The sequence below is a fragment of the Camarhynchus parvulus genome, chromosome 1 (assembly GCF_901933205.1).
Source record: "Camarhynchus parvulus chromosome 1, STF_HiC, whole genome shotgun sequence".
Lineage (NCBI taxonomy): Eukaryota > Metazoa > Chordata > Aves > Passeriformes > Thraupidae > Camarhynchus > Camarhynchus parvulus.
The window spans coordinates 16,066,657-16,089,232 of NC_044571.1; the positions used below are offsets into that span (position 1 = coordinate 16,066,657).

The 22,576-nt window shown below is 40.6% G+C and overlaps 1 protein-coding gene across 4 annotated transcripts in view; it reads left to right on the forward strand.

The window, feature by feature from the left end:
* The window catches only part of PHKA2 (phosphorylase kinase regulatory subunit alpha 2), a 43,410-nt gene that overhangs the window by 16,506 nt on the left and 4,328 nt on the right, over positions 1 to 22,576 (forward strand). For 2 of the 4 annotated variants that reach the window (XM_030946060.1, XM_030946067.1), the window contains 17 exons: positions 207 to 341; positions 2,122 to 2,231; positions 4,651 to 4,795; positions 5,252 to 5,330; positions 6,793 to 6,956; positions 7,622 to 7,795; positions 8,925 to 9,013; positions 10,129 to 10,262; positions 11,801 to 11,957; positions 13,430 to 13,509; positions 13,720 to 13,798; positions 13,920 to 14,049; positions 14,637 to 14,738; positions 15,364 to 15,482; positions 19,242 to 19,409; positions 20,896 to 20,949; positions 22,326 to 22,526. In XM_030946060.1, the coding sequence (XP_030801920.1) occupies positions 207 to 341; positions 2,122 to 2,231; positions 4,651 to 4,795; positions 5,252 to 5,330; positions 6,793 to 6,956; positions 7,622 to 7,795; positions 8,925 to 9,013; positions 10,129 to 10,262; positions 11,801 to 11,957; positions 13,430 to 13,509; positions 13,720 to 13,798; positions 13,920 to 14,049; positions 14,637 to 14,738; positions 15,364 to 15,482; positions 19,242 to 19,409; positions 20,896 to 20,949; positions 22,326 to 22,526 (2,120 nt within the window). Of the gene's footprint in view, positions 1 to 206; positions 342 to 2,121; positions 2,232 to 4,650; positions 4,796 to 5,251; positions 5,331 to 6,792; positions 6,957 to 7,621; positions 7,796 to 8,924; positions 9,014 to 10,128; positions 10,263 to 11,800; positions 11,958 to 13,429; positions 13,510 to 13,719; positions 13,799 to 13,919; positions 14,050 to 14,636; positions 14,739 to 15,363; positions 15,536 to 17,696; positions 17,745 to 19,241; positions 19,410 to 20,895; positions 20,950 to 22,325; positions 22,527 to 22,576 lie in introns of those variants that run through there. The other 2 variants (XM_030946085.1, XM_030946075.1) reach the window with 2 other exon arrangements.

Consider the following 22,576-nt stretch of genomic DNA (forward strand, 5'->3'; position numbering starts at 1 on the left):
AATACTGAGAAACAGAGAATTAAAATCTGTCAGGTGCCCTATTATAATCCCTTTTGATTTAATGAATCCATAAATTAAGAAAAAAGTGAGGTCTTCATGCCTTTTTAGTTAGCTAAATGCATTTGTTGAGAGGTGACAGTAGAGACAGTCAGTTAAAAAGAGTAGAACATTGGTTTTTACTTGTGTTTTTGTTTTCTGTTACACAGTAACTGTTTTGGCAGAATCTAATCAAATTAAGAATCTGTTGCAAGACCGTGGAATCAATGTTCAGAGCATTGCTGATATCCATCCCCTCAGGGTGCAGCCAGCTCGCATCCTCAGCAACCTCTACACCATGTTGGGTAAGTATTTCAACATGGAAGTCTCTCTGCTGCCAGGCAAATATTTTAAGAAGCTTAACCAACTTAGAACTTCTGTCTTAAATAAGGGACTCAAAGAGGTGGAAAAATTACCTCATTAGAAATGGTGGAGAAAATACAAATTTTCCTGTGCCCTTGGAGTTAGACAAAAACTGACTCTTCATTTGTCCTCCAGAAACTACTTCCACAGAGAAACTGGTTTTTGAAAAAATGCCTGGTAAAACACAGAAGAAAAAAATCAAGTATTTTTCCTTTGAGAAGTCATTTGAGTGTGGAAACTGGGAAGTATGATTTTCATTTTCTGAGCAGGCAGTCTGGGAACTTTTCTGCTCCAAATCAGGGAAGCTGTGCTGCTATCAGAGCGTCATTGGGCTGTCAGGTTCTTGCTAAAGTTCCTTCCAACCCAGAGCTGAGATAAGCTGTTGAAGCTCTCTGTCTCTGTTGCAAGCCCAGAAGCCTTTAGGGCTTTTCTAAACACAGGACTTTAAATACATTCCAGTTCCTCAGCAGTGGCTCTCAAGTCCTGTTTTCCTCAGAGCCTGAATTGACTTAAATAAATGCTCCAAAGCTCTGACTGGTTCTAGTTGTTAAGTCTTTTTATAAATCCTTGATGGAATTATTTGGGTCTTGGTGGAAAGTTTGTTACATGTATTCCTAATTTAACTTAGTTTTACTTCATCAGGCATGCCAGCAACTCATGACTCAAAACTGTGGATACTGCTATAAAATAAAATTGAGATGGGGTGACTCAGCACCGGTAGATTCCTTTGCTGTCTGGACAAGGGGAGCTGTATCCTGCTTCTCTGGCAGTCTGGAGCACGTTCCCATGGCAATTTGGTTACAGATAATGCTGAGGCTGCTCATGGGGTGAATTTTTTTTGTTGTGGTGGTTTTTGTTTGTAAGCTTGTTTTTTTATTTTAACAAGAAGCTTTTTTTGGAATCATTCAAAGTAATGGGGCCTCCAGATAAATTTTAGAAAGCATGCCTTTTACACAGAGAAATTGTATATGTTGCTTCTGCAAAAGAATCTGCCTCTTCATCTCAAAAGTTCTTTAAAAAAAATGAAACATTTGCAAGGCTTTGCTGAGGCTTACATTAATTTGATTATAACCCGTAGTAGCTTTCTTTCACTAGTGGGGGAGTGTGAGTAGGATGATTTGATACATTGTTTTTAACAGTGACTTCCTTGGGAATGTTCACAATAGTGTTTTTTCAGGCACGTGGTTGTTTGGTTTTTGTCAGAAAGATTCAAGACAGCTCCTGGCTGCTGGTGCCGAGGCTGTAGTGTGGATCATTGCTAATAAGCTCTACTGAGAAAAGTGAAGCTTACTAAAGCTTGATGAAAATCTTTTGTTGTATTTGGATGTACTTTGTATGTTGATTTAGCCTGCAGGCATGAGCCTGCAGGTCCTATATTTGAAAGCACTGGAATTTCTGGGTTATATTGATGGCCTTTTTTTTTTGTAATATCACATCTTCACCTTCTTGGTGGGGAAGCTTTGGGTGCTGAGCGATTACTGTAATTATAAGACCAAATCCATGGCCAGTGTAGCCAAAATTTTAATTTTTAATCAGGCCTTTGAAGGACTCTAGTTATTATATTGCTGCTTGCTACAAAACCAGTTTGTAGCCTCACACTCTGTTACTGGTTTTCTACCTTACTGGTATTAGTGGAGTAAATTTTCCTGTCTAAAGTGGTTATTTTGGAAAACAACACAGGAGATGTTAGTTGAGATTCTTTTCTTTCCCTTCCCTTTCCAGGCCGGAACAAGAACATGAAATTAAGTGGCCGACCGCACCGGCACATAGGAGTGTTGGGCACCTCCAAGCTCTACGTGATAAGAAATCAAATATTTGCTTTTACCCCTCAGGTAAGCATATAAAGCTGGCAGGAAAATCACTCCTTTCTTAATGGTGAATCATTAGTGAAGCACTTTGCTTTTCCCTGCTGTCATTGTACCTTAGGTGGAACAGGGCTGAAACCGCACATGGGCTTTACTTTGTCGGGTTTTTAAGAGCCTGGGATGATCAGCATGGTAGAACTGCTGATAAATCTCTTTTCAGTCATACAGAGTCTGGTTTCTTTGGCTTCTGGCTTAGGAGAACACAGTGAATCAATAGTACAGAGTTGTTACTGATCTCTGCCCACACCAACATTCTAATCAATGAAAGAGTTTCTGCAGAAATACATCACTTATATCTTTCTACCAATTGCTTTGATGAAAAATTTAGTACCACATAAGTGTGCCAAATACTGTAACCCCTAGGAAGTGAAGGTGTGATCTTTTCATTATGTTGTTGAAAGGGAAGTAGTGCTGAGAAATGGATGTTCTGTCTTTTTTTTCTCTTTAGTGTGTTTTTTCAATGTTGCTGAAAGTTTGGATCCTCATATAATCAATGGCTCCTATTGATACATTTAATGAAATGCAACACACTTATTTCAATAGAATTATTCCACCTAGATGGCCAGGGAGTCCCCTGCTCCAAGCATGTACAACTGATGCAGGGTAAAGAATGAATCCACCCTTCTAAACAGATGTTTGACTAATGAAGTCTTTAAACTTCAGCTGAAGGCATTCAGTGGACTCTGTAGAAGGCTTCTGTAGTGCTTCATAATGTCCAAACAAATCAGATTTACTGCAAAAAATGTAGATCCTTTCTCATTCTTCCCCATGTCAGTTGATCACAAGCAGCTTTATAAAATGTTAGTTGTTGTGTTACTTCCCTGTACCAATTTTCACTTTTGCAAATAAGGGAAAAATTCCTTAGAGATGTGATTTTTTGTTTTCAAAATGCCTCTTAGCTCACATCTTACTATGTAAGTAGGACCAAATATTCCTGCTAAAATCTTGTCATGTATCAAATCAGGACATACTTACTAGGATATTCCAAAATGGCATTTATCTTTACATTAGCAACACAGTAACAATTCCTGCTTATTCTAAATTTTACTAAAACCTCCATAACATTTTCCATTGTACTTTGAAGCCAGATACTTCCCCTGACTTTTTTTCTTTTTTTGAGGTGGATGGAGTTAATGTTTAATGTCACCTTCCTAAGATTAACAATTAAATCATCTTGTTGATCTTGACTAGTGTCCACAAAATTTGTGATTTTGTCATTTGTATTTCATTCTCTTTTCTAGTGAAAACATTGATTAGGTGTGGGGCAAAGGCTGACTTCATTCAGATACAGTAATTCTGAAAAAACAGTTAATAACTACCTTCTGAGAACAATTTTAAAAGTAGTTCTGCTTCCTAGGAATTTTTTTCAGCTCACTAGTGTGAGCTGAATTTTGCAGAAGCTGGCAGGTGTCAGCCACTTTCTTATACTTACCATCTGGCTGCTCCAAAGAAGGAAACTGGACTAATCTGCTGAGATTGGTTTTTGACCATCTTACTTTATAATTTTGTAATTATCTTGTCTGTCTCAAATTGGCTTTGTTTTCCTTTGCTTCCACGCACTGGAATTGGCCTGACTTTTTGAATGGCTCTTCTTTTTTAAAGATGGGCAATGTATTTCCTTGTCTCTGGATTTCTGGGACTTTTTCTTCCTGAATTACCAAAATTAACTGTGAGTGGCTCAAGGATTGTTTTGGCTAGTTCCTAATTCCTTCTGTGAAAAAATTTCTCAGAACTTCCATGTTCTTTATGCACTTACCCCTCCTCAAAGCTTATGGGTTTGCTGAACTTTTGTTGTGGCTGCTTTGACATACTTTCCATTATTTGTCCAGCTTCTTTGGTTCCAGCTCCTGAAGTAGCCACAGTAGTCTCTTACTGTGGTTCTTGGCTTCCTGCTGCAGTGGGAACAGCACTTTGCCATTGCACATTTCATGTGCCTTTTTTCCTCAGCAACTGCCAGCTTTTCTGTGTTCTGCCTGACTTTCAAATGGTTCCCAAGAGACCTACAGTTACTGGCTCCCCAGTGTGCACTTAAGCCTGTTAATTGTTACTATTGTTAGTTTTTTTCCACATTTAGAGTACTTCCATCTTCCAGATCATAGGTCAGTGTAGTTGGTCAGTGGGAAGGTTCTGCTTCATGGCTGTGATTGCCCAGGTCATGTTTGTACAGCTTACTTTGATGGTCAGCCTACAGGTGTAAGGAAATGGACTCTTGCACAAGCATGGATTTCTTTGTGACAGTCTGAGGCCTTGTTAGGTTAATTCAGGTCATTTGTGTTGTGGTCAGGAGAAGCTCATATGGCTTTTGTGAGTGATTTAAGAAAGGAAAAAAAAAAAAAAAAGGAAAGCACTAACAACTACCCCTATGTTGTGTTTTTCTCCTCTCTAGTTTACTGACCAGCATCACTTCTATCTGGCTCTAGACAATCAGATGATTGTGGAGATGCTCAAGACAGAGCTGGCTTACCTCACTTCTTGCTGGAGGATGACAGGGAGACCAACCTTGACGTTTCCCATCACCCACACAATGCTTGGTAAACTTAATTTTCTGTTTCAAGCAGTTTACTGCAGGAGGATAGAATGGATGTTGGTTTGAGAGGAGACAGGTAGCAGGGCTTCTAACATCAGAAGTACAGTTTAATTTTCTCATGTGTATGCTGAATTTGGATTTCATGGTAATATTTAATTTTGGTTTTATTCCCTCTTCATATGCTTCCATCACTAACCATTTCCATGTTATTTCTGTCTAAAGAAATTTCATAGAAATCCCTTTGGAACTTGTCTTGAGCGGGTTGGTGTTTGCCTTTAGAACTTCTCCAGGGGTTGTGTTTTGTTTGCTTGTTTGAATAAGCTAGTATTGATAGCAGTTGTGAGTTCTGCTTAAAATTTGCCTTTTACATTGTAGACAACACCCAGTAATACACTGTATTTGGATGAGATAATTTAAGAATGTGTTGATGAGCTTCAATTCTTCCATTATTCTTTTTTAGTTGATGATGGTACTGACATTCATCCAGCAGTTCTTGCCACAATAAGAAAGTTGGAAGATGGTTATTTTGGAGGTGCAAGGTAATGTCAAAATAGCCAAATTATTATCTCCATGATTTTTTACATTAAATCCTGTAAAAGTCTCAGTTTTGAACTTGTGATAGTGCACAGACTTTGTACTAGAATACTGCAGAGAAGGAAGTTTCAGCTTTAATTATTATGTGGCAATCAAATGGTTGCTCAGCCTCAGGTGCAATGGAAAAGATCTGTCTCCTAAAAGTGTACCATCTCTGACTGCCATTCATGGATAAAGAAAACAGACATCAAATCTTTGGAAACATGAAGTCTTGAAATATGAAATCTTTGAAATGTGAATCAGGCTGGCCTTCTATTACTAAAAAGTAAATTACTTTCACAGTTACTGGACATGTTTTAAACATTGATTGCATGTAGTACTTGTAAGATGGAATGTTCCATTCATCTGTGTGTAAAATATGATGCCACAGTATCTCTCTATTCTTTTTCTGCTTTCCCTCTCAATCAGTATCTTCCTTTGACAATCAAATATTGTCATGGTTTAACTCCAGTCAACAACTCAGCCCCACATGGCCACTCACCCACGCTCCCCTTAGTGGGACGGGGGAGAGAACTGGAAGAATACAAGTGAGAAAACGCACGAGTTGTGATAAAGAGAGTTTAGTAAGTAGAGCAAAAACCACATATGGAGGCAAAGCAAAATGGGAAATTCATTCACCACTTTCCATGGGCAGTTGTTCAGCCATCTTCAGGAAAGCTGTACTCCATCAAATGTAACTGTGGTTTGGGAAGACAAACTTCTGTATCCCTGAGCATCCTCCCCATTATCCTTTTTCCCCCAGCTTTATAAGCTGAACATGGCACCCTATGGTATGGATATCCCTGTGGTCAGCAGGGGTCAGCTGTCTGGCTGTGTCCCCTCCCAGCTCCTTGTGCACCCCCAGCCTGTGCTGGTGGGGTGAGGTGAGAAGCAGGAAAGGCTGGGATGTTGTGTAAGCCCTGCTTAGCAGTAACTAATACATCCCTGTGTTACAGCACTGTTTCCAGCACAAATCCAAAGCACAGCCCCATCATTCAGTCTTATCCCTAAAACCAGCACAGATGGTTTAGCAGCCTCCAGTTCTGTGAAAAGACATATTTATGGGGCCTTCTCAGCCCCAGTTTCTTATCCTTGGAGCATTATCCTTGGAGCTCAGGTCCTTGGAGTTCAGGGTCTCTCTTCATATGAACATACAGCACCCTGCATAATTAGTCTTTGAGTTAGGCCTATTACCATAGCACAGTTAAAATCAATTAGTACCTAGAGCAGTAAGTACCCAGCTGGATGTGCAACTGTTGTTTTCTTTTTTTACTTTTCCATGTCAGTTTCTGTGACTGTACAGGTGCCAAAGGTGGATTGAACAGTAGGTTTCATAGCTTTCAACAGCTCCTCCAAAATTTAAGTGAGCATTAATCAGTATCAGAATGGTGGATGTTAATGCTCTTTGGCATGTGTCCCCTTTTGCAGGGTGAAGATAGGCAAGCTATCAGAATTTCTTACCACCTCTTTTCATACATATCTGAGCTTCCTGGATCCAGATTGTGACCTAAAACTGTTTGATGACCATAATGACAACTGTAATAGTCCTGACAGTGAATATGGAGACTACCCAGCAGATTTCTGTGAAAAAGGTAGTAGTGTTCTTTCACTTGGTATTTTTTTCTCTGTCGAGTTCTATCAGCAGAGTCTGGGTTTGCCTGCAGTGCAGAGTCTGTTCAGTGCACAGCTGATAGTCATTTGGTTTTCTTGTGCATCCATCTGGGGACAGGACCTGCATGACTCAGTTTGGAGAATGAATTCATGTGTGTTCTTCCTGCATTTGTGGTATGGCATTGACTGGCAACTGCTACAGCAAAGCTGAGTCTGGAGAGTCAGCAGGTGGGGAGGTGTGGAAGAGGTTAGAGGGAAAAGGACTCTGAAGAATTGTGGACAAGAGCTTGTGTGGAAGAGATGATAGAGTCCTAGAATCATACAAGTTGGAAGAGACTTTTACAATCATCAAGTCCAGCTGTGTTTTATGATCTACCAGCAAAATAAAACCCCTTTTGATTCCTTTCACAGGCAAAGCTAGCTTCTAAATCTGTTTTCAGTGTCAAAAATGGGTTTTTTCTTTTGTTTCCAATTTTTTTTTGCTTAAAAAATCTCTTCCTTGCACTATTTTTGCATATTTGAGTGCCCTACTAAATAAGCAATAATATAGTGATGTGTTTGAGTAAGAAAGTGATAAAAGCGATAATGATAAATAGTGATATTTTACCTTTAGGAAACCTTTATTTTTTTATGTATGTTACACTAGATAGCCAGGATGAGCTGGATCAGTATATAAATGATGTCCTGCAGAGCACAGCCCTGAAGTCATACCTTCCTCCAACTTCAAAGACAACAAGTGAACCACCTGTGTTCAGTGCAAATCATTCCACAGAAGAGATACTGTCCATAATGGCCAAGACAAAGGGCTTGGAAGTTCCAGGTATTTCTCCCTATTGTTTATTTAGTGAAATAATTAAAAAACCTGGTTTGGCTGCTACAAGGGGTAAGTTCAAGTATTTAAAAATGATACCTTTTGGCATACTTGTGCCACTAGTTCTTTCCTTATAGAGAAGAAATAAGAAATTCCTTAACAAGTAAGAGTGACTGAAGTTGTTGCTGTCATGTTCCCGCTGTATCCCATGTCATGGTGTACACACAGAAAACCCGCAATGAAATGTAACATTTAATCAAAATTAATGTTATGGAAGCTGCTACAACTTCCTAGTTGGATAGAATTTTAGAACCCAAATCAGTTAATTAATTGTTTTGTCTTTGCTTGTATAAAGACAGACAAAATGTACTTTTTAATTTTAATAAAGTTGCTATGAAATGAAATGTTTCAATACTAGAAAAACATAAATATTCACATGTACTTTCTAAATTTGTAAGAACAAATAGAGTAGAGAGGGATCACAGTCTTTCTAACTATGCTGCATTTCTGATAGCCTGATTGGAGGATATATACCAAAATAAGATTTGGCTGAATTTGTAACTAGATTCCATGTGCATTGTTTTATATATAGATATGTAGTATTCAACACCCTGGTCAATGAAACTTAACTTCAGTGTAAATTAATAACTTCCAAGCTTTTCTGTTAGTTTTTTCTGCTATCTTTCATGTGCCACACCATCTGATCCTTCATTTAATTCAGCATAGGAAGTTAACAGAGCATTAACCTGCGTTTAGCATTATAATTTTAATTATGAAATCTTACCAGTTAGGCCATTTTCTCCACTCATTTCCTGTTGAAATTTTTAAAACACTTGGCAGGGTCAGGTCATTGGGCTGCAGGATTTTGGAGTCACAGGCCAAGTAAGAGGTATCAGTTGAGCATGTAGCCCCTGAGTCTCTGGCAAGCTGAAATCAGAAGCTCTCAGAGCAAACCTGCAAGGAGAGAAAGTTCAGAACATGAGCTTGTCTCAGTTCCATGCACAGCATCTCAGAAGCACTGCCTCTGTATTTTGACTCTTGGAGATATTTTTGTTGTTTTTACCTAGTCAAGCTGCTTCATGTAGGTGTTTTTGATTTTCATGTTACTGAAACAATCATTTTTTTCATTGCTTTCCAGCTGTGTCTATGTCTCTTCCCACTAAAGTTCTGAACACACACCGAAAGTCTCTGAATCTTGTTGATAATCCTCATTTCTTTGGGACAAAGGTAAAGTGTGGGAATTTTTATGCTGTTTGTGGATTTAGGATGCAATGCTGTAGCCTTTCCTCGTGTTTTCCTTCCAAACCCTATGCCAGGTCTCATTTTTCTTCACAGACAAGCCATTCTGTCCAAGGCACTCCCTTGTTTTGGAAATTATTTTTTTGGCTGGATGAAGGTTTTTTAGTCAAATAGACACTATCAAGTGGAAAGTTTTTAATTGAATGTGCAAAACAGAAAAGAACATAATGATTGCTTTATTTTTAAAAGCCAAAAATTAAGTCATTGTCTTTAGTTCTAGCTGAACACAAGGGGAAGGACAGGACGTTCACAGGCTTTAGAGATGTTTTCCAAGAAATGCTGCTTATAGGAACATCTGGGCAAGAGGGAATGTGTGAATGTCATTAAGGCACCAGCCAAATCCCTCAAGGCATGAAGATGGGGTTGTGCTGGGCACTTGTTTTGTCTTGGTAGATGTGACCAGCTGCTAAGAATGGCTAAAAGAGGGATCTCCCTGAGGAATTCTGCTCTGCACAAGGTTCTATTTGTGGAAATGGTATTTTAGGATTATATAAAGTGCTGAACAGCTTGTTAAACAGCTTGTTAAACAAAACTTCTTTTCATCCAAGAATTCGCCATAAGATTACATCATCTGATTGGTTATCATTTTACTTTGATAAGCTTGGAAAACTTAAAATGGCAATATTTGCATTCATAAAGTGCCACTTATATACAGGTTGGAGATGGAACTCAAAAAGCTCTAAATTATTTCAACCAAAAAAAGGATGGTATCTCTCTGCTTTTCTCTTTACAAGTAACATAAGATGACAGGAAAAGTAAGCAGATAAAAGTATGCAGTATCCAGATTTCTTTGTTTTGTCAAAAAAGAAAAATAGATACAAGGTTCCATTCTAGGGATTAGGTTTCTTGGGGTTAGTCTCCTTTCTGTGCCTGCAGTACCCTGGCAAGAACTAAGTGATGTGTCAATATTCTAAGTGCAGAGCTTTGTTGCAAGTCTGTTGTGATTTTTTTAATGCCATTTTAATTGAAGTTACAGGAAGTTACAGATCTGCTACTTTTTTCAAGGCCATGTCTTGTGATTTTTCATCCATCTTTGTTATCAGGACCATGAAAATGTTTTGCACTTACCTAAAGATGCTCATGGTGATTTGGATTGCAGGAAGCTTGTTGATCAGCTGAAGGAATGTCCAACACTCCATGATCAAGCAGATATCTTGTACATCTTGCATATACTCAAGTAAGTTGCCTGAGTATGAACTGTAGCATTTTTAAGTTTGGTCACAGCTATCTGATTATTCTTGTGCAAAAGGTTTCCACTGTTCAGGTTGTGTTTTGAGGGGACAGTGGAAATATTTTGTGCTTTAACAAGCGTATTTTCAGTTAGTTTGATTACAGAAATTATTTGGATATAAAAGAAGACTTGTGCATATTCTAGAGTTTATTGGTTCACAGTTACAAATACATAAAGTCTCCAGGCCTCACAAATTAGATGCACAAATCCTTTCCATGAGTGAGAACACACCCTGCTATATTTGTGGTACTCCATTTGAAGTTCACAAAGATTTGGTGTGATTTTCATACACAAGAATGAAAGTGGAGGGAAAATTCATCTTGTCATTTTCTAACTAAAGGGAAAATGCAATTTTAATGAGTGTTCACTATTTTTCCTCTAATCCCTTTTCATATTTAAGTTTACAACTGGCTAAACTTTGGTACTTTTTAAAACATTCTTAGAAGCAGTCTGGGCCCATCTGCTGGAGTTAGTAAACACCTGCTATTTAATTGGTTTGATGGGAACAAAGTGCAAATAGAAACAACAGAATCATCTTCTGAAGTGTGTTTATTGAGCTTGGGTTTTTTTCCTGTGCAGGAGAATACTGCTGGAACCTGTCAGGTAGTTAGCTTTTGGTGCAAAGACAAGTATGTGTTAATCACAGATGGTCTTCCCTACTGCTACAAAGACTGCATTTTGTTTATTTTAGTCTGTCTCCTGTGTGGACATCTTCTTTGATCTTCTTGATTTCCCAAGCAAAATGTTTAGCATCCTCTCTTAAAGAGTAAAGGAAATCCTATAAAAAATATGTTTTGTTGTTTAACTGCATGTAACACCAGTAATTTCATCAAGGGAGACTCTGTTGAGCAGGCAGATGGACCTTTGGTGGACTCTGTCAGCAGGAGTTGAAAAGTCATTCTGTGACAGTTCAAAACATTACCAAAGAGAAGCCATAATGTAGTGAATTTCAAAAGTGAATTTCAAAGGAGAGGAAGAGAAATCTCCTTTGCTTTTTTCAGTAATGGCATAAGCAAGACAGAAGTTTAGTTAATGGCTAAGAAAGAGGAATGGCTAAAAAATTCCCCTGAAGAATCTGGAAAATGGGTGTAGTCTTCAGCAGCACTTAAGATATTGTTGAATTCTGTTGAATATTGTTGAATTCTGTTGAATATTGTTGAATTCTGCTCTGACAAAGCACTACATGGAGTGTTCCTCCAGCAAACTGTCCATGTGAATGCTCAATTTAAAATCTAGTAGGAAATCCTTCAGGTGGTTCCTTTTCAAGATGCTGGCTCACAGCTGAGTGAGTGCTCAAGTTAGTGTGAAAGTTCCTGGTATCAAGAGGATTTTGTCCACATGTAGTCAGTCTGTGGTGAAGGCACAGATGTCCCATTTGGTATTTAATTCTGTCACCACCATGAGCAAGGCAGTCAAAATCCAGCCATGTGGTAAAGTTCAGTGTTGTGCCTGATGACAATTCCCTCCTGTTTGTTTTGTGGCAGAGGTGCTGACTGGGACACAGAGCTGGATGGACAGTATGGGGTCACTGTTCACTGCCTCCTCAATGAGCTCTACAGAAAGGCAGGCCTCAATCAGGAATGGGGCTTAATCCGTTACATTTCTGGCATACTCAAAAAGAGAGTTGAAGTCCTGGCTGAGGTATGAAATACAAATAATCCTGCTTCAGCTTCCTGCCTGGGAACAGAGATAAAACTACCAGTTTGCTGTTGGGGTTTGTGCTTGCCCTTCTTCTGGTTTTACTTTACAGCATACATATTGCAGCATTTTAAATTAAATATTTGTTGTTTTTCTGATCTAGAGTCTTACTACATCTTTATCTTTCATCTGTACTGCAAACTGTGCTAATGTTGGCATGGACTGAGAATGCCACACTGTAAATAGTTGTGAAGGCTTAATTTCATCTCTGTTCATTGGAGAAGCTTAATTGTGTGCTTTGAATGCTGCAGTTGTCACTGGTAATTGTCTATTGCTGTTGTGATGGTATGAACACTTTAGGAGCACTGCTATGTCAGGGTGCTAGTGATGACACAAAAACATGTTCTGCCCATTTCCATCCCCTTGGGTCAACAGTCTGCCTTGTGAATGGATGTTTGGAACCATTTAAATATCCATGACTATTAAGTGGTAACAAGAAAAATCCACTGTTAAGAGTACAGATATGATTTTGATCATTACAAAAAGGTTTCCTCACAAGTATTCTGAAAGTATTTGTTTAATTTTCTAGTAATCCCTTGCATATTTCTGAGAAGCTTTTTCTGTAATTCCTGACCATTTTCAAGGCTCTGTGTCATATCTAGGATGCCTTATTTTAGTGACAGTCCTGCCTGTGGGGAGCAGTTTGTGATAATCACTGTGCATGGTGCTTTATTAAACACAGAACTTTTTGCCTTCTCAAGACAAGGATGAGCAGTACAGACATGCTCACAAAAAGCCATGTATGTTAACTTGAGAAGGTATTGGCAAAGAATTGGGGAGGAGGAATAGAGATTATCTGTTTTCTTTCATGTTAAGGGAGTGAAAATAGACTTCAAAATCAGAGGAACACTGCTCTGTGATGTTTTTTGATTCAGGATACTAAAACAGGTAAACTGAACATCCACTTTTAAAGGAGGTCAGTATGAAAGAGTAAACACTGTGGTACTGGGGAAAGTACCTATTTCAGACTGTATCAGGAATGTGATGCAGTATGCTGGGTGTTTGTTTTAGGAGATATGTTAGTACACAGGATTTTTTTAACTAATGCTGCCAAACTTTTCATTGATTAAAAATATGGTTGTCTTAAATAAAGAACAAAACTTCATCATATGATAAAGGATGAAAGCCTTTATTGATCTGTCAGCCCCACTAGAGTTCCTAATCTTATCATTATGCTGCTGATTTCACTGAGCAGGGAAACAGGCTACTTTCAAACTCTCATAACCCTGTTGACCTCAGGAGATCTTTGGCAGCTATTTTACAGCATTCTGCTGGATTTGCATGTCTGGTAATTAATAGAAATGCATTTAAATATTGCTAAAGAAATGTAATTAACTTGATTTGGTGAATTAAAAGCCATATCACTTTCACATGACACACAGAAAGGTCTCTTGCTTTTTGTCCCCTGATGACAGGCATGCACAGACCTTCTGTCACACCACAAGCAACTTACAGTGGGCCTGCCCCCAGAACCCCGTGAGAAAATCATCACCACGTAAGTTGGAGCTCTGCCTCGGGCACAGGCTGCCCGTCATCTTCCTGCTGGTACCTTTCTGCTGCTATTTTCTTCTTTCAAACCTTACTCCTTGCCCTCAAAGGGATTTGCAGCCACCTAGGTAGAATTGTAGGCACCTTTGTTCTGGGTGATTTGATGCCAGTGCTTGCTCAAGAATTTAATAACTGCTTGTGGTTTGACTTCTTGCAGCCCACTGCCCCCTGAGGAGCTCACAGATCTCATTTATGAAGCCAGTGGCCAAGACATCAGCATTGCAGTCCTGACACAGGTATGCAGCCTGTGCCAAAAGGCTTCTTGGACTGTGCCCAGTGCTGTGCCAGTTTGCTCTGAGGCAGAGAAAGCCATGAAGACCCACTCTGACAGGGGCCTTTCTGGATCTGTGCTTACAGGAGATAATTATGTACCTGGCCATGTACGTCCGCTCACAGCCCAGCCTTTTTGTGGAGATGCTCCGGCTCCGCATTGGTCTGATAATCCAGGTGATGGCCACTGAGCTGGCACGAAGTCTCAAATGCTCAGGTAGGAAGCAGCTTCATTGTAAGGGTACTTATGGTAGCATTTTTGCTTCACCCTTCATGGTTGATCTTTTCATTGATATGTGTTAAATCCTTCTATTAACCTCTTAGTTCATATGTGCAGTTACAAACCTTGAAAATCACTTTTTTATTATTTAAGGAAAGATTTCTCTCCCCCCAGCACCCAGTTATTCAAAGAATATCAGAGGATATTCTTTATGGAATAACTCTGTCTCTGGAATTTAGGTCCATGTGTCACCTGCTGTTGGGAGATGGCTGTCATACCTTTCCAAGGGATCTTGTTCTGTAAGGGAGCAACTGCTTTCTCATCATGAGCTTCAGTGAAATTTTGTACAAGCTAGGACATAATAAAGACTAATGTAAATAATGTTATTTCTGTGGAGCGTTTGTTGTTTAGTCCTGAAATATATTTTCTATGAAATGTGACTACATATTAATTTTTTAGAGGAAGGGCTAGCAAAAGAGTTAAATGTGATTGGACTTCATTCACACTTTCCTTAGCTGGCTTTATAGCTTGTTGTCTTCCCAGTGACATTTGTCATTTTGTTTTGCTTTATTTTGTTTAACTAGGTGAAGAAGCTTCAGAGAGCTTGATGAATCTAAGCCCCTTTGATATGAAAAGTCTCCTCCATCATATTCTCAGTGGGAAAGAGTTTGGAGTGGAAAGAAGCTGTAAGTTGTTCATTTTTATATGTTAAGTTAGATTGTCTTACAAGTGGGGATCTATTCTTTCTGCATCTGAAGTAAAGGCATAGGTAATGTATTAATCATGGGTGACCAGTACATGTGTGTGTCTGCTGGGAAATAAACAAAACACATATGGCGTTAAAGCAAAACACATATGGAAGCTATCCTGCACTGAAACAAGATTGTATCAAGTTTTCAGTAATAGGAAGGCAAACTTTTAAAATGAAGAAATTTTATGGAACCAGAACAAAAGCCATTAAAAATCATATCTAACCTGTCTTCAAGAGGCATGTCTTTGATGCCCACATATTCCTGACTGGCACATCAGCTGTCTCCTGGGCTCTTCTGTAGACCCTCAGAGACTCATTGCAATTCTGACTAAATTTACAATTGCTCACTGTCTTGGAAAATCAGTTTCTGGATATCCAAGAATGGATTGAGGCCCCTTGCTTGATACAATCAGATTTGAACTCTTGATGTGATTCTGTGAAAGGGTGCTGTCACCAAGAGCATTGCACATTTCTGAAATGATTTGTGTTTAACTTCTTAGATAGAATTTAATCTATTTTTCTACCCCTAGAATGTTAAAAATATCCATTTGCTTCTTTAGTGCGACCTGTAGATTCTTCTTCATCCAGCCCTGCAATTTCTATTCATGAGATGGGGCATTCTGGAGCAACCAAAACAGAAAGAAGTGGTATTACTAAATTGAAGAGTGAGATGAAGCAGGTGAGGGTTTTCTCTCAATGCTCATCAGAAAGTACAGCTGTTCTGGAACTGTGGTATGTCAGGTTTTATTCCTGCTAAATAACAGACATTTCCAAAGTTACTTTGATTTTAAAACTGATCATTAAATAGAAGGCAGTTAAGGGATGTTTCCTCCAAAAATGTTGTTCCTCTTTTGTTCTTGTTTCACATGCTGAATGTAGAAGAACTTGAACAAACTGTAATGCATTCATGGCGTCCACTGTAAAAACAGCTCTTCTATCATGTTTAGCTAAGGGAAAGTCAGATGAACAAAGAGAAGCTTTTATACAGTGTTTGTTCTTGTACTTGGCCCAAGTGGCAAAACTGGACCACATGCCTTTTGGAAAAGATCCATGGGGAAAAGGAAACTTGTTTTGTTTTCTTCAGGTTCTGTTTCTTCAGCAATGGAGGATGATTACTGCTAGAATTTATACATACATATTCAAGTCCAATAGTTTAAATTATACTTCAGCTGAGTATATGGAGAGATCACAGAAAACACAACCAAAATACTCTGAATGAATGTGACTGATGGCTTTATTATGAGTGGTTTGATTTCTCTATTTTGTGTCTCTATTAGTAATTTTCTTTTGCTTTAAATAAATAGGAAGGTAGTGGTCAAATAAAATACATTTGTAGGAATGGTGTTATTTTTCCTCATGGGTTATTCAAACTAGGGAGAGAAGGTTCCAAGAGACCTTATTGCAGCCTTGCAATATATAAAGGAGGCTTACAGGAAAGATGAAGAAATGCTTTTTGCCAAGGCCTGTAGTGACAGGATAAGGGGCAACAGTTTGAAACTGAAAGGGTGGGCTTAGATTAGATACAAGGACACTTTTTTAATGAAGGAGGAGAGGCAGTGGAACAGATTGCCCAATGAAGTTGTGGATACCTTGTCCCTGGGAATGTGTAAGGTCAGATTGGATGGGGTTTTGAGCAGCCTCATCTAAGGAAGTATTTGATGTTTTCCTTTGATTGATGAAACAGATTGAATAAACCTTCAGAAAGGAGTAGCATTTTTACATGGTCTTGACATGAAGCATTTGCTGGTGGCAGTAATGGGACATGGTCAGGCAGGGAAGCAGAGACCCCAGACCTGGTTGCTGTGTTTGAGCTGTGCCACTGCTGCAGCATCGTCGTGGATGTGGGGAGGCTGTGAAGGTGCTGCCAACTGTGCTGCACTGGCCCCGAGGTGGCCTTGGAGGTCAGTCTGAGCAGGGCTCCCAGTCAAACGGGGTGTCTGGAATCGGGGCCATTCCAGGACGAGGCACTAGATGGCAGCATTATTTTGTTTGAAACACAGAGGTGGGCCTGAGCTGCAGTACTTGGACCTCTCTTGACATTAGGAACACTGTTCTTTGTTGTTTTCACATTCCACGGAAACTTGGTATTTTGCACAGATGAGGAGTTGGCTGGGTTTATTTTTGTACCCCCCCTCTACTTTGCCTTTCCTGCTGCTTCCTGCCACATTCACTGCATTCTCTGAATAATTGACTAGCAGCTAATCGGCAGGGGGTGGGGTGGGGTGGTGCAGAATACTCCTTGTTATTACAAGGAGTATTTCAAGTACTTGTACTAACATCTCTGGAGTGTTGAGCAAATGCAGCTCCCTGTTTTGTGGCTGCTCTTTCTTCACTCAGAGCCATTAACACTGAATGTGAAGGCATGGCTTGGGGTGGGCAGTTAGAGGAAAGTGCTTATCTAAGGTGCTGCATCCACATTTCAGCAAAAAATTTGCCTTGCAGCTTTTTGTTTACTGCTGCCCATCCAGTTGGCAGCCTGCTGTCTCTCCAGCAAGATGACCTCATGCAAAGAGAAGCTGGTGGCATTGCAACAAATGGGGAATGGAAGTAGGGAGTCAGTTTTTACCTCAGCCCCAAGCCACAGGGAAGCTTTGGCTTGCATCTTAAACTGGTGGTTTGTGCTGGCCATGCTGGGAGCTCCATGGGTGGCATGGGCTGCCAGACAGGCTCCTGGCATGGTGGGCTCTGCCTCATGGTGGCCCTGGGAATCAGCAGCAGCTGCCCTGGTATCAGCTGAAGTGCAGCACTGCACAAGGCCAGGGGTTGCTGCAGTTTTTCTCTGAGTACCCGAGGTTATTCTGTATTTCTTGTCTTTGCACCTGTATGTTACCTGACCTTGTCTGTGTTCTGTTCTCCTGCCTGTCTGACGTTGGTGTCTGGTTTTGTTTTGTAGTTCTTTCATGAGGGGCACTCCATGTCCAGCAGCATGTTTGCTTCCACGGTAAAACACCATCTGTAGCTCTGCACCTGCTCTTCACCCTGTATGTGTCTGTGTGTAAGGGTCTTGGTTCCAGATACTTCCTCTGTCTTCTCCTGCCTAAAACCTTGTTTTCAAACCCTACCTCTTTGTCTTGTCTCCACTGGGAACCAATCCTTATTAGTAATGTTCTAATAGAAGTTGAGTCTCACATTTAGATCCACTTAGTTCTTTTGAAGCTTAAGCAGTTGTAGCAGATAAAGTACTATAGCAGATTTAGCTACTTGATAGTGGATTATTACAGGTGTCTTCAGCATGTAAAAGTAATGCAGTGTTGATAAATGCTGACAGCCTCTGCACAGTGGGGAGCCCAGAATAGCTTCCAGTTGCTGAGATAGGAGTTGCATGGGTATCTCTTCAAGAAGTCATCTTCTTCCAAGGCAGAGAACTGTAGCTCTTCTTAAGCTCTCACTGTCTGCATCTTCAGACTTACTGTCAGTGGCACACCTCCCAAATGCCCTAAAAACACAGCTACAGGGAGTTCTGTGTGTCACGGTCAGTTTGCAGGGCAAAGGAACAGCAAACATTGGAACATCAAAGGAACACCACATGTGTCTCATGGACACTAGTAGCAGTGGAAATGGACTGTTTGCTGCTGGGGACTTTTTTGCAGAACTTGGCTATGTAGAGTCTATGAGCCTGCACTTTCCAAACATGCAGTTTGCAGTCATTCTCCTCCACTACATTGCTCAGGTAGCTTCTTATTTGGAGATAAGGGGATTTAAGATGGCACTTTCAGTGAAGTCCTTTCTGGGCTGAAAGTAGCAGGTATCAAAAAAGGAAGGAGAACACAGAAGAGTACAGTTTCTGGGAATGCAAGGAATGGGCGGGCTGTGTGTGTGAAAATCACAATGGCAATTTGGTGGTATTGCCCCAACTTTGAAAATTATCTGCTGCCTAACTTAGTGTTCAGACCTGGTAGAGTGAAATAATAGAGCAACAAGGGCAATAAAGGAAACAAGGCTAATACTTACAGAGAGGCAGGCATGATGATTTTGTGGCCTCATTAAATCAATTTTTAATCTGCTTACTTTAATGGAGCTTTTGCATGAGGGCCTCTCTTGCTGGACTCATGAACCCTTTGATGCTTTTACAGCACTGAGCCCCATGTCCAAGTGAATAGGACATACCTGCAGATCCTCTCACCTTGCACACCAGTGACACTGCCCTGGAGGCAGCTTGGGCCTGTTAAAATAGTCAGATGTTGCGTTAAACCAAGCAGTGAAGTTGACTGGGTTATGCCATGTTGAAGTGCTTGCCTGTTTTGTTGAGAAATGATGGAAATACTGGAGAAATGAAGCTTGTTGCAAAGGGGAGAGATGGGGAGAGATCATCCTGTGTGACACCAAGGCCTGTATTTTTTCCCTGGTTCTGAGGTAGCATTATAACAGAAATGTATTGGCCAGGAATGGCACTTGGGATGGTAGAAAGCAACTAACCAAAGCTTTAATGTCCTTACAGAGGGGCAGTACTCCATCCTCTCCCACCAGTTCTTCTCCGACTGGCTCCAGCGGGGACATGAGCTGGGGTGACAGAAAAGGGCAGTGGCTGCGCAGAAGGAGGCTGGATGGTGCTATTAACAGAGTTCCTGTTGGCTTTTATGAGAAAGTGTGGAAGATCCTTCAGAAGGTAAGCTGAATGCTGTGGAGGAAGCAAGCAAGCTGTAACCTGGGAAGGTGGTATCCAGGGGTGGCATCTTGTTACGAGTGGAAGTTGGTTGACAGGTGGAAACCAGAGTCACTGGTAGAAGGCTGTCTCTTGAGCATGAAAGGGCTCCATTAACACAAGCTCATGTATTTCTTTGAAAGTTTGTTTTTCTCTGAAACCACGAATGCTGAATTTTGGCTGAATGACTCTGTTCCATCGCTGCCTGTTGTGCATGCCCTGGCCTAATGCACATTGTCAGTGCACCTAAAGGGCACTGCAGTGCAATGCAGCTCTGTGCTCCAGGCCAGAAAGGCTGTGAGAAATGAAGCAGGAAACTGCTCTAACTCTTCCAGAATATACTGAGACCTGTTGCTAGATCTTCTGAGCTGTATGGCATTCTTAATGGTTTTTGTTAGTTTGGTTTTAAATGAAAAGTCCTTGCCCGCAGCTTGGATATCAGGGGTATAGAAAATAAATGCAACTCTCCAGGAAGAAGGAGAAGGGAATTACAAATTTTAACTTATTTCAAAGTGATTATGCACCTGCTTTTCTGCTTTGCTGGATTCAGGCCAGCATTTGGCACCTTGCAGCCCTGAGCTGTTCATGCTTGCTTAGTTGGGAAAAGAGTGCACCACCAATTTAGGTTGGTTTGTCCTTCTAAAATCCCTTGCACTGAAGCTGTTAGTGTTGATGTCAGCCAAGACAAATCATATATGACCTCTTGGCTATTTACTAATAGGATCTTCCAGCAGAGTGAGCATCACTTCTGACCTGATGTAATAGCTGGAAGTAATTGTATGTTTTTTCTGGCTGTTAAAATGAATTGTGCTTATCTTCAGTATTTCATTCTTAAAATCTTTTTTATTTTAAAATCTGTCTCCTCTTCTTGGTATGTTTCTATTCTATACCTCACATAGCCAGATGTGTCCCTCTTTAACCTGCCTTTTCACCATTAAGGTTTTATCATTGTTTCCTTTATACCGCTTGTTATTTCTCTCCCCCAGTGGTTACATCCTGAGGTGTGGTGTCCTGGATCTGAAACACATAACTAAATGTTGTTCTAGTGAAAATGAAAAAAGGTTCTTGCTTTTGTGGTCTGTTGTCTTGCTCTTGTGTTATCTTTTATTTCCAAACCCCTTCCAGCAGAATGCTCCCATTGATTTGTTCCCTCCTTTGTGTGCCTTTGCTGTAGTGGCTCCTGAAGTGCTCTGCTTCGTTAGCTGGGCTGGAGCACAGCATGCTCTGGTGTGTCATGTCAGGCTATTTCTAATCTTTGCCAGTTACATAATAACTTCTTCAGGAAGGATAAAATAATATTTTTGAACAGGGCTTTTTGTGTCATTTGGGTTTTTTTGCTTTCTTTTTTTTTTTTTCCTAACTGAAAATTGTTACATATTGGCTTAGAACAGAGAACCCTCAGATTGACTTGCAAGAACTGTAATTTTTGTTCACTCTTGAAATGTTTCAGTGCCATGGTCTGTCCATTGATGGGTATGTCCTTCCTTCTTCAACCACCAGAGAGGTACAGTAAAATGCCCATGATTTTCTAGCCACATGTCTAAATACTTGGATTGACAGTGTAAGATGCAGCAGGGCCTCTGTTACAGATCCTTGGTTTTACTTTTAGAACATCTGGACATTCCTCCAGCACCTGTGCCAGCTTCTCTGGGTGTGTGCAGGTGAATTCCTGCCAGGCAGGCCTGGGAGGAGGCTTGTGACAGGTTTTCCCTTTGCTGAACCTGCCTTTTCACACCCTCACTGTCCCCCTGTGCCCACTGGGAGGCTCCAGAGAGGGTGGCTGACCCAGCCCTTAGGGGGGAAGGTGAGGCAGCACGGACTTGCTGGAATAAAGAGGACATGTTACTTGCCACTTATTTTTTTTTATATGCTGCAACAGCAGGCAGTGTATTTTGGCTTCACAGTCTCAGAAGTAAATACCAGTTAAGGATGATTGTTTCTAACCAAAGCTTTAGCTTTTTAAATCCATAATATTTCCTTGCATTTTTTTCTTAGCTGGATTCTGTCTTTAGGTGCTCTGGCAAATTTTGAATTCACATCTATAAAACAAACTCTTGTGAATAGGAATCCATCAGTGCAAGAGTGCTGCTTTGTGTGCCCAAGACTGTTTTCCTGAGTGTTTCCCTCAGATTTGTCTCTGGCTTCCTTCTTTTCTGAGGAACTGTGGTAACAGTGGTAACAGCTGAAGAGAGGAGCTGAAATCTTCTGCCAAATTTAAATGGTGGGGTTTGTGGCTTTTTTTTCAGAAAGGAGAGCTTTATTTATCCCTATTGTGTAGATAAAGAGCCTTCTATTTTTAGCCTGTCAGACCTGGACAGTATCTAATTTTGCTGTTTAAAGCAATTGAATAAAATAAGCACAAGCTTCCTAAGGCAACATAACATCCACAGAGCTATGCCAGTGCAAATTAAGCTGCTCTGCAAACACAATAGTGATATTCCTGCACGGCAAAGCGCAGGGGTTATTTAAAAATCACTCCTCTAAGCAGGTGGTTGTTTTTAAAACTCAGTGCTAAGTTTGCTTTTGCAACTCACCTGCAATGCCAGAAAGATATGTGCAAGGCAGAGTGTGTGAGATCACAGCCTGAGGAGCAAAGAGTTAATGTGCCAGCTAAGCCTCAGCAGCACTGAGTGCAAGTGAGATGTGTGTGATGGGTGCAGGGCTGGAGCAGGCTCTGGACATTGTGTAACTGTTTGCAGAATCAGGTCTAGCGACACGAAAACTTTCTGTAAGTGCTAAAGCTGCACAAACACTTTGTTCGCTTCAGTCAGTCTGCCCCCATGTGCAGAGAGGAGCATATGTTCCAGTGCTTGCAGGAGGTGAGGAGCTAGTCTTTTGGATTTGTCAGTTTGTCTTTCCATTTCCACTCAAACTTGCCAGATGACCCCGTGTGAAATCAAGTTTGCAGTGCACGTGGAGTCGGTGCTGAACCACGTCCCCCAGCCCGAGTACAGGCAGCTGCTGGTGGAGGCCATTCTGGTCCTGACGTTCCTGTCGGACATCGAGGTGAACAGCATCGGGGGCATCATCCACGTGGACAGAATCGTGCACATGGCCAATGACCTCTTTCTGCAGGAGCTGGTGAGCTCAAAGGGCAGTGGGGGGAAACCTCCCCCTTTCAAAATTATCCC